Source organism: Quercus lobata, chromosome 1, assembly GCF_001633185.2.
Source record: "Quercus lobata isolate SW786 chromosome 1, ValleyOak3.0 Primary Assembly, whole genome shotgun sequence".
Classification (NCBI taxonomy): Eukaryota; Viridiplantae; Streptophyta; class Magnoliopsida; order Fagales; family Fagaceae; genus Quercus; species Quercus lobata.
The window spans coordinates 20,984,687-20,996,417 of record NC_044904.1 but is presented as its reverse complement, the minus strand read 5'-3'; the positions used below and the strand labels follow the sequence as shown (position 1 = coordinate 20,996,417).

Below are 11,731 nucleotides of genomic sequence, written 5' to 3'. Positions count from 1 at the left end.
TTACCGCGAGTTTCAAAAATAAGTATTATGAATGCTGTGATATATGATAGATAGAGAACATGTGTTCTTATATAAATTCCATGAGCTTATAATATGGTATGAAATAAGTAGATGCCATGGTTCTAAGATAAATAATCATAACTTCCCATTGACTTTTATAAGATGATTGCCATGGGTTTTGAAAATTGATAATTGCCATAAATTTCATGGGCTTGTAACATTATAGTAATAGGTTTAAGTACTTAAAACAATATTGCTTATCATTGGACTTTAAATGAAATACTCATGGTATAATATTTTTCCAAGTATTAATAACCTTGGGCTCTTAAAATAGTGCCAATGTAAATTGAGCTTTTGATATTGTCAATGAGAATTGAGTTTTAAATATCGCCAGCGAGAATTGGGCTTTTGATGTCGCCAATGAAAATTAGACTTTTTGATATTGTCAATGAAAACTGGGTTTTTGATGTTACCAATAAAAATTGGGTTTTTTGATATTGCTAGTGAGAACTAGACTTAAAATATTGCCAATGAGAATTGGGTTTCTTGATAAATAAATTGTCATGGGTTTAAATCATGGCCTTTGGTCATGGATTTGAATTCCATTGATAAAATTGCCATGGGTTTAAACTACGGACTTTGGTCATGGATTTGAATTCCATTGATAAAATTGTTTTGCCATGTATTTTAATCATGGGCTTTTCAAATACTGCTAAGTATGAACATTCTTGGGCTTTTAAAAAAGAATGAGATTTTAACTTGCCCAATAAACTAAATAATTTGAGGGTGAGTCTAAATTATTGGCTTTGCAAAAAATATTGGGTCTTATAACGTTTTATATTTGTTGCCCAATTTTGTGGTGGAAAGAATAATACTTGTGGGCTAGTATGATAATAGGAAAAAAATATTTAGAGAAGCCCAATAATTTGTTAGTGATGTTCGAAAATAAATAGGTGTTATTTAAATAATATTATGTGTAAAAAAATGTACCCTAACAAAAGTCAATACTCCCAATAATCCATTAATCAATAATCAAACGGTTACAAGTATAAGGAATCTTACCACTATCCTAGACTATCCCAAAATATCAACCTACAGTTGAACCTTTGCTCCAATACTCAATTGGACTTGATTTTTGTAGTAGACTTCTTTGCTTTGCATAAATCTCCAATTTGTGTCTAACTCATTTGCATGGATCCTAGTACGTGACTAACTCCAGCAACTTGATTGATTGTTGTTAGCTGCAAAATTCTTCACTTTATAAACGATGAAGATTATGAAGCACTTAATTCCAAAACCCTAAGGCGTAAAAATGCAGTAGCTTCACATAAAGTATATGGGTTATAGGTCTCTGTTTTCCATATTTGATGACTTTTAAAATAAGCGTTATATATGACTAGGATTGTAGAGAGAGAAACCCTAATCATTCAAGTCATCATGGGCCGAAATTCAAATATGAGAATTCTGAATTCGTAGTTCTTGACAGATCGAACTTGTGTTGAGCTTTTCCATTAATCCTCAATAGCAGCTAGTGCCGAGCTTATGTCGAGCTTTAATGAAATAGTTTTTTCTTAACTTGTTTCTTAGATCAAACTTCATATCTTTAATGATACTATTTGATATATTTGAACAATATACTTTTTGATACATTAAACTCAATTTAGATCTATCCTATTACAAGTAAAACGCATTTTGTCAAAGTATTAGTTAATTACATAGAAAATATAACCCTAGCATCAAAGATTCAAATAAGCTTAAGAGTCTTTGTTAAGAAAGATGGAAGAGCTTAATGCTAAGTGAGAATGTGAGTACAGAGCACTGGATGAAAGCTTAAAAAAATGGGAGTGGGGGCCATGGCTTCAATTGTTCCTTACTTTTGAACAAATTATAAAAATATTTGGGGGCCATGGCTCCAGTAACAAAAGTACTTCCCTACCCAATTTGATAAACATAAAACTAAACCTTCATGAATATGACTTTGTTACCTTTTTATTATTTTTCTCTAAGAGCAACCACACCAGCTCTTCTATAAATGTGTAAAATACACATTTTGAACCAAAAAAAGGCCTGCATCAGATCATCTAAACTCGTCTAAAATCATGCAAAATTTTCAACGAGCTACAATACCCGTGTAAATTTACACGGGCACTGTAGCCCAGTTATACCTTAAAATATTATTATCTCTACAGTAAACCTCATTTTCGCTCGTTTTTTCTCTCTCTTGTCTCTGCTCTCACTCTCACTCTCTCAGGCGCACAGCACAGCTCTCTCTTTCTCTCATCTCATCAATTTTTCTTCCTCTAGCTTCCACCGATCGCCATCACCGCCGATGAGAACGAGGTCGAGCAAGCCGAGTTGCCGGACGAGTCCGTCGCCTACAACACGAATGGAGTTCTCTGATGGGTCTGTCGCCTAGAATCTCGTGGATTTTGATCCATTTTTGGTTGAGCTTGAGGCCGGCGGCCGTTGCGAGGAGGTGGCGGTGTTGCGAGGCGTCGATCTTGCTCCGGCTGGAGGCCTCGATCTCGCTCCGATCTGTTGGTTGCTGGTTTTTTTTTTTTTTTCCTGGTTTTTTGGTTGATTGTGGGTGTGGGTCGGTGGGTTTTGATCTTGATCGGCTTGGGTTTTCTGGTTCATTGGTGGGTTTTGATGATCTTGCCGCCGATTGGGTGATGATTTGGCTTGACTGGGTTTCGGGTTGGGTGGGTGATTAATGGGTTTGGGATTGAGTGGGTTTGGGCGGCGAGTGAGTTGAGAACGCCAATTGGGTCAGAGTTGTTGTGATTGTGATTGTGTCGTTGTTGTGATTGTTGTTGTGGAAGATCGGTGAATCATTGTTGTTGTGGAAGATCGGTGAATCATTGGCCGGATTTTGTTGATTGTGTCGTTGTTGTGATTGTTGTTGTGTCGGGTTGGGGTGGGTGTGGACGGAGAAGACGAGGTGGTGAGTTTGTGCCAGAGAGGAGAGGGAAGGAAATAATAAAAAATATAAAAAGAACGAATATTTTATTAAATAAATGTGTAGAATAGATAAACTGATGTGGGTGGTTTGTAAAAGTGGATGTGTAAAATAGAAAAAGTAGGTTTTTTCTTGTAAAATAGACAAAAAATTTGCACGAGCTGATATGGTTGCTCTAAGCATGTCACATTTGCAGCTCTTTAATTTAACTGATCTAGAACTCTGAATTTAACAGAAAAAAAAAAAAAAAAAAAAAGGGATCTAGAACTCTGAATAGTCTATGCTTCGTAAAGAGTTTAGTTATTTATATAATTTGATTGACTATGACCGTTCATACTAAGAATTTGACCCAATAAGGTTGATAACTTATTTGGGGTATGACGTCTGATTTGAATTTGGAGACTCATTTGAGTAGAATGGTCAATTCCAATTAATAAAAATTGCACCTGTAGGCTGAATATAAAAAACGTCGGCATATCGTGATAGGTGGGAGTCTGGTGATTTTTCTTCTCTAAAAAGTATTTTTTTTTTTTTTAATAATAAAAAAGGGTCTTCCCATCAATTAATTGTGAATTCATTTATCTTATATTCTGCAATAGCAATTGATAATACCATATGTATCACTTGAATAACAATAAAATATATTACTATTTAAATTCCACAGCTCATGCAAGCACATGTAACAGAGTAACGAGTGCTTCTTACAATTGAAACAGTATTAGTTTTAGAGGTGCCGTACATAAGTTCCACAAATATTCGATTTGTCATGCCGTCTCTTCTCAATTGGATTGGGCCTACCGCAATTCTAATTTGGATTGAAGTTCAAAATTGGTTTTTGCTATGCTCAACACAAGGTTGCCGTCAAAAGGCCACATACAACTCGAAAAATATTAGCCACATATGGAGTCTTACATGAATATTGGAGTCATCATAAATTTATTTTAAGTAATAATTACCGCACACTCTAAACACACTTTTTTAAAATCATGTTCTGAAAGTATAATTTCAATTAATTTTAGGGTCTGTTTGAATTTTGCTTAATTTTGTTAATTTATTTACATAATGTTTATTGAAAGATATAGTTATTTATTTATTTATAACTTTTAGGTTAAATGCATAACAAAAAGCTAAAAACTAGATTATTTGAAAAAAAAAAAAAAAAAAACTCCAAAAACAAAAGCAAAAAACTTTTAAGCAAAACCCAATCGCATATTTACTATTCATTTTGAGAGCGACTGTTAACTATACATTGACCACTTAATATTGAGGACGGTCGAGGTCAACTTAGTTCTAGGCAAATCCAGTAATGAGTTGGTAACAAGAAAATCTCCCTCCCATGAAAAAAAAAAAAAAAAAAAAAATCTCCCATGACATTTATAAAATAAAGTCGAAAAAATCAACGTGACCAAGTTAATTTCCTAATATATATATTGTTATTTGTTATGGAGAATGGACCAACACTAGAGATGAAAATTATGGAGTCTATATAGCCAGCAGATACTGGAATTCAAAGTCGTATGGTATCTTCTCAACAATGCTAGATATCTTGCCACTGTTTTGTCCCCTGAAGCAATCCACCAATGATTTTCTTAATGACCCAGATGTTGGTAACTGGTGGCAAATCCACTCCACCAATGTGTCTATGTCTACAGCAAAATCAAGCATGTTTCGAATCAGGAGCTCTGGGAATGCAATTCTTTTTGTGCTAGTCACTACTATTGAAGCTTGCAAATAATCTAGCTTTGATTTTTCCAACTCAGAAACAACACCATCGGCTGTATACATTCTTACCTGCACATATGATGCTTTTTTCTGATTTTGAACATGTAAATAATTTGGGAAAAAATGTGTTGAGAAATACCAAAATTCAGCATTGGAATAGTCAAAGGTTTGATTGTTCAACTTACGGCAGGAGATGAAAGAGTTCCACAACACAGAGCAAATGTGACATTTGGTTCCATTGATTCAAGTCCATAAAGTTCGCGAACAATGGCTTCCTTATCATCCTTGTCACCCTGAAGATAAACCTACTAGAAATCACCTCTAAGGAGATTGTACCAGTAATACATTTATTACTTCTACATAAAGTAAAGGTTCAATTATATTTACCTCTTTCACACCAGAAGAAGCCGGCTTTCTCAATATAAAATGCTCTATTGCTTGAGCATTTATAATATTACCTCCTATGTTAAGGGTTGCCTGAATTCACAAAATACAAAATCTTAAGTAAGATTACTAGGGTTGATTATTAACTTGACGATCTGCTTGTTTTCATACTTGGCAAAGCAAGGGAAGTATTGCCAGTATCCATTCAATGTTAACATGAAAAGAGTTCTGAGATGTACCTTGTTCATCAATGCAAGCAATTTTTCTGGAGTAGAAGGCACACCATATTGAAGAAATCCCTGAAACAGATATCTAAATGAGTACATCAGTATGATTTTGAAAACGATAGTTCTATAAGTTTTATAAGGGCATCCTGGTGTGCGCGTAAGCTTATTTATGCATCAGAGCAGCAACTCTGGCGTAAGATTACACATACATCAGGCTAGATCACCCCAATTCAATAAGATATACAAGAGAAGGAAGAATGGTATTGAACATTTTATATACATGCATGATACAAGCATTGTACATGTTGATCCAAAATGCTAATTTCTGTTGGTTAGTCAAGAATCTCAAGTCCACCGTCTGGAGAGAGTTCAACAAAACCCTGTAATCCACAAAGACAAAAGGGAAAATCAAAATAAAATCTAATCACATGGCTGCATTTATGTCGACAACTTTTCATCAAAAAAAGAAAAATGTCGACAATTGGGACTATTGCACCATTTAATTATGTACTATAGTAACTCTAGCTGTACTCATATATTTGTAGAGTTCAGCAGACCTACCTCAACTTTCTTAGCAAAGGAATAGAACTGGGGCTTGATATGAACTTGTGGTCCAGAGAGCTTGACGTGAATACAACCAAGTTCTTGTAAGGACCAATGTCCCTAGGAATAGACTCGTCCATGTTGAAGATACCATATGGGTCTTGTTGCCTTGATTCCTTTTGTATAAGGCTTGACTTTAAGCCTGTCTCGGCCCTGAAGCTTCTTGAGCTAAAAGAAGCGTTCATGGACCTTGAAACGGGGCCTAACTTCTCCAACTCCATTGCTCTTGATGTTCTAAGCAGTCTCGTATATATGACATTTAAACACTTCAAGATGCTCTCAGATAGCTTGTTGGGTTGCCATTGCTGGTTTTCTTCTTCTGATTGGTTTGCATTAGGTAGAGATTTTGGAGGGAGGTCTAAAAGAATTGGTGGATTACGTTCTTTTAGCTGAAACAATGTCATTGGGAACTTAGAATTAGCATTCATTATATCCACTTCTAAAAATATATTGCTGTATCTCTTCATGATTTCACAAAGAGGGAAAAGCTTTTATGCTATCATGAATTACCAAGCTGAAAATAAAGTGGGTTTCGTTCACTTCATTCAAACCAAAAACATATGGGCTAAAATTCAATTTAAACCCTCAACTTTTATTTCAATTGTCAAATTAGTCCTTTAGGTTTAATTTTTGTTAATTTAGTCTCCCACTTTGTTAAAATGAGTCAATCTAATCCTTCTATCTAAATTTCTCAGTAAATGAAACTGTCCTCTTTTTCTTTTCTTTTCTTTTTTTTTTTTTTAAATTTTTAATAATACTTATCAAAAAATAATAATATCTATTAAATGACACATCTCATGAATGTTATCGGTTAAATTTTAATTAAACAAAATAAGTTAAACGATATTTTTTTACTAATAGATTTGACTGGAATGACCAAATTAACTCACTTTGACAAAGCGAAATACTAAATTAACAAAAACTAAACCTTAGAGATTAATTGAGAATCGGAATTAAAGTTATGGGCTAAATTGAATTTTTACAAAGTACTTGCACTTTTTTTCAAAGCAAATTGAAACAAGAGAAAAGCCCACAATCACTATTCTTATCTAAAAATCACAACAATAATAATAACATAACAGGGCACAAATGAACTAAGACCTACCTTGGGTGATGGATGTCGTGGTTCACGCAAGGGTGAGGATGGCTTCAGCATCCCACTTTTTCTTGGAATCTTGTCCTGAAATTTAACAGCCTCATGAAGAAGATTTTCCTTTTGATCAGCAAATCCTCTTGAATTTCCCAATTTCTCAGCTATAGTGAAATCATTGAGATTATAATCGCCTTTTATAGCTTTACTTATGAAATGCAATGCTTTGGTCTCATAGGCCATCGTTTCATTACCAACTTTGTTAATGGGGTTTGTGTTTGTTGTTGGTGATGAATGAACCACACGGTTGCTTAGAGTTCCATGTTTCCGTTGTTTGGACTTTGATTCTTCGGCGGCATCCTTCTCAAGTTTCAAACTCTTTTGAAGTTCGCTTATTTGGCCTTCAAGTCTAAGTATCTCACCCTCAACCATGGCTAACTCTGCCAACAGCTGCTTTATCTGGATAATTTACGTGACAGATAAATACGTTATCACTATGCTGTTTTTGTACCTTAAACAAGATTAAGTGAATCAACCTAGTCCAAAGTATTTTAGGCCATCATTTCCTTACCAACTCTATCATTTCATCAGGAGTCATATATTACTGCTACAAGTAGTTTCTAATATGTGTTCCTAATGCGATGTTGCATGTTGTTCCATGTCACAAATGAGAAGAGGTTTACCTTAGGAGGAAGGAAGTTCGGGATGCTGACAGCAGAACCATTATGTTGATTAAGGATATGCTCCAAAACCTCATGCATATTTTCTTCTTGATTCAACATTTTTTGAAGCATAGAGACCTACAATACGGGAAATCGTTAACATAGCTAGCTATTTCCAATAATATGTATGGATTCATATGTCTAGATGGAACTCATAAACATATAGATTATATCTTTTGTCCTTTTTATTACTCTCTCACCCTGTTTTTTATGGAAGAAACATATATAGCTAATGTATTATCACAATTGTTAAATGATTAAATTTATCAAAATAGTAATTAAAAAAAAAAAAAGGAACAAAATGGTAATTATTGGAACAAGTATTGTTTTATAGAGAACGAGATGATAATATCTAAATACCTAGATCAAATAGGTAGATAATAAAGGACTATCTCAAAAAAAAAAGAAAAAAAAGAAATATATATATATATATATATATATAGGAATTGAATTGAATTTAATAGTATAACATTCATCTCTTTCTTTCTTTCCTTTAAAATATATATATATATATATATATATATAATATTTGATCACTATTTGAAGGAATGATTCCCCCCCCCCCCCTAGCCCCATTTTTGGAGGAAATGAAATAGACAAGACATTAGCTCAATCTCTTAAATCTCTTGTACTAATTAAACATCTAAATAAGAAAATAGACTAAACATCCTTTTATAGAGATTCTTTTTATTCTATTCATTTCCCTCCCAAATGGAATGTGAATTTTCTTTCTTTTTTCTGATAGCCTAGGATCAATTATTGTTTTATAGAGATAGAGACAATGCTTTGAGTATTTGAGTAAAAAAGATAAGAACTTCTGACCAAGATACTAAAAGTTATAATATATTGAACTTATAAATTAATGTGTCACTAATCACAATTCACAAAGAAGTAATTCAAAAATTCATTTATGAGGTGATTAAAGATCAACAATCATATTCATTATCACATTAGTTTGTAAGATTTGTATAGTAAAACTTGTAATACTTTTAACATTGTTTCATTTTTTTTTTGGGGGAGAAAAAGGAATTTCTAAGTGCGAAAAGGTTTACTTGAAAAAGAGCTTTTCCATTTCCTTGGCATTGCAATCTTCCTGAAATGACTTGTATCCCATGTAATTAATTGATTATGATTCCATAAAAAAAATTATTATTGTTTTTACAAAGAGAAAAATAAAGGGGAACAATATGAGAATTGATTATTATATATATGATTTAAGAACAATAGAGCGTGAGTTATTATAATCAAGATAAGTGCTCAGTGTAGGACGATGTCTTAAAGAATGGAATAAGCTTTTTCTGGGTCTACAACTACTGGGATCAGCTCTACTACTATATTACGATTCTCAAATAAAAAACAACCAAAAAAAAAAAACTCTATTGCTATTTACATTAATGAAGAAATAAATGCTTTACTTTTTAACAACAATTATTGAATTTTACCCAACCCATTATGGACTGTCTAGTTGAAACCACAAGGAACATGAACCAGACAAGGGTCCCATCACTTATGGTCTTGTTTGTTGTATGGTTGTGAAACTTATTAAATCCTCAAAAATGCTTGGTTTCCTCAGAGTCTCAGACCTAAAGTTACAAAATCAAGACAAATGGTTTACACATACCTCTCTTTCAAGATGCTCCCTCTTTTGCTGCTCACTAAACTTCTTCCTTCTCTGTAATATTGCAAGAACAAAATATATATATATATATATATAAAAGAATATAATAAGCAAAATGAAGAAAATATGAACATAAAGAGATAAGAGTAGCACCAAGAAAGCATTAACATTGCTTGAAGTATATGCTTGAATTATTTTAGTTAGAAGCTTAACGAACAACCTTCTTGAAATAACTTACAAATGATATGTATAAAATTCATCATTTTTAAAACGTAAAGCACTGCAAACCTTTTGTAATCATGGCAAAGAAAGCAAGAAAGGAGGGGATGTTCGTGCTTGAATCGTTCATGGCAAGTAAGAAATGCATCAAAAATACGTTACAATATTACTAGCAATTGATCTTTTTCTCGAGTGTAGTAGATGCACTAAGAAACCTCCTTGGCAAACAAAGCATAAAATGATAGACAAAACTTACAATCTCCAAGGGCGTGTGAAATGAGTCCCTTTGGGTCGCCATTGGAGAAACTTCACCACAGCCTAGCATTAGTCTTAGTCTGCCCCAAAATTTGGAAGAAATAAAACAGCATGGAATGGTCCTCAGGTTTTGATCATCCTGGTGTTGGTGGGAGCTTAAAGATTGCTTGGACACAAAGGAAGAGTGGCTACTACTACAGGTAGTTGTTGGTGTTGACGTTTGAATTGAAGGGCAAAAGAATTTTTGCGTTGCTTGAGAAGAAGTTGATGAGAGAGAGCTTTCATGGTGGTGAGGTTGGTTCATGAACTGGGTTAATGTTAACCGTCTCATTTGTGGGTGGGACATCATGCAGAGAAAAGAATGGTATTGTGGTTGTGGGGGCTTTACTTGGCGTAGCTTGCACTTGTAGTCTCAGAGTTATAATAGCGGTTATACCTTCTGCTGAGGAGTCTTAAGTCTTCTAATGTTTCTAATGTTTACATCATTTATGGTAAAATAAACACGTAACAACTAACTTATAATAATGTATCAATGACCAATGAATCTAATTCATGAGGTTTTGTACTTCCACCCATTAATCAAAATCTTTGCTCTATCTGACAATTTAATCAAAACAACATAATTAAATTTAAAAGTGAAAAAGGACATGTTATTAATTCTTGCTTGGTTTATCTTTATATATTAATCTTTATCTTTTTTTTTAATCTTAAGAAAATTCAGAAAATTAATTATTACTTTTTTTTTTTTACTTTAAAAAATACCTTTAATTCATTTAACTTATTTTTATTCCTTAAAAAAAGAAATAACCCATAAAAAGAATAAGGTTAAAACTGTAAATTAACAAAATTAAAAATAAAATAATTACCCAACGTTTAGAAAATCAAAATGTTAGTTATTGTCTTTTTTGACTTTTAACAGTACATTTAATTTGATTAACTTATTCTTATTCTTTAAAAAAAAAAAAAAGAGGTTAAAACTGTAAATCAACAAAAATTAAAAATAACATAACTACCCAGCGTTCATAAAATCAGAATGTTAGTTATTGCATTTTTAGATTCTCAAAAAAAAAAAAATTGTTATTGCTTTTTTGACTTCCAAAAATACCCTTAATTTAATTTATTTATTTTTATTCCAAAAAATATAAGGTTAAAATTGTAAATCAACAAAATTCAAAATAAAATAACTACCTAAATATCAAAAAATCAAAAAGTTGGTTATTACTTTTTTGACCTTTAATGATACACTTAATTTAATTAACTTATTCTTATTCCTAAAAAAGAAGAAGTTAAAACTGTAAATCAACAAAAATTAAAAATAACATAATTGCCCAACGTTTATAAAATCAGAAAGTTAGTTATTGTATTTTTAAATTCTCAAAAAAAAAATAGTTATTGTTTTTTTGACTTCCAAAAATACCCTTAATTTAATTAATTTATTTTTATTCATTAAAAAAAAAGAAATAAGGTTAAAACTTTAAATTAAAAAAAAAAAAAAAAAAAAAAAAAAAAAAAAAAAAAAAAAAAACTTCTTCCCACTACCCCAAGAAATGCTAACGAATACCCACGGTTCCTATCATAAAAAATAAAAAAACGCTTCCCACTTCCCAGCCCCATTACCCTTTGTTTCTAAAAAACAAGGAAAAAAAAGAGGGTACCCACACGGCCACACTATCCAAAAAAGAAACACTATCTCATTCCTACGTTTATAAAATAATTAAAAAAAAAAAAAAAACCTTCTATAAATACTTCTCCTTAAAGAGAAAGCTTTTATTTGTTCCTCTCTTTCCCCTTCTAATGTTGTGGAATGTATGAGAAGAAAAAAAAATTCTAATAACATTAGATCTCATAGACTTCAAACTCACAATATTCCTTAAGTTTCGTCTTTATTATTTCATCATATTTTTAACTAACACTATCTTCTTCCACACTCAC

At 32.3% G+C, this 11,731-nt stretch overlaps 1 protein-coding gene across 4 annotated transcripts; it reads right to left on the bottom strand.

Annotated features, from left to right (window-relative positions):
• Nucleotides 1-4,147: 4,147 nt before the first annotated feature.
• On the bottom strand, nucleotides 4,148-10,141 carry LOC115982943. Of its 4 annotated transcripts, none has more exons than XM_031105708.1 (10): nucleotides 9,801-10,138; nucleotides 9,329-9,379; nucleotides 7,669-7,785; nucleotides 7,001-7,444; nucleotides 5,854-6,284; nucleotides 5,573-5,672; nucleotides 5,305-5,364; nucleotides 5,069-5,158; nucleotides 4,867-4,986; nucleotides 4,148-4,750 (listed from the first exon to the last, which is right to left on the bottom strand). In XM_031105708.1, exons 1-10 carry the CDS (start codon nucleotides 10,128-10,130, stop codon nucleotides 4,442-4,444), a joined length of 2,052 nt encoding a protein of 683 aa, XP_030961568.1. In that variant the 5' UTR covers nucleotides 10,131-10,138; the 3' UTR covers nucleotides 4,148-4,441. The 4 variants fall into 4 exon arrangements, with proteins under 4 accessions (XP_030961568.1, XP_030961575.1, XP_030961588.1 ...); XM_031105715.1 differs by having other exon boundaries at nucleotides 4,867-4,974; XM_031105728.1 differs by having other exon boundaries at nucleotides 9,614-10,137.
• Between the last annotated feature and the right edge of the window lie 1,590 nt (nucleotides 10,142-11,731).

Coding starts and splice junctions, on each gene's coding strand:
- LOC115982943 (XM_031105708.1), bottom strand. CDS start 10,130: ATGAGACGGTTAACATTAACCCAGTTCATGAACCAACCTCACCACCAT. Junction 9,380..9,800: donor TTCACACGCCCTTGGAGATT/GTAAGTTTTGTC, acceptor GCAATATTACAG/AGAAGGAAGAAGTTTAGTGA. Junction 7,445..7,668: donor CGAACTTCCTTCCTCCTAAG/GTAAACCTCTTC, acceptor TAAATTATCCAG/ATAAAGCAGCTGTTGGCAGA.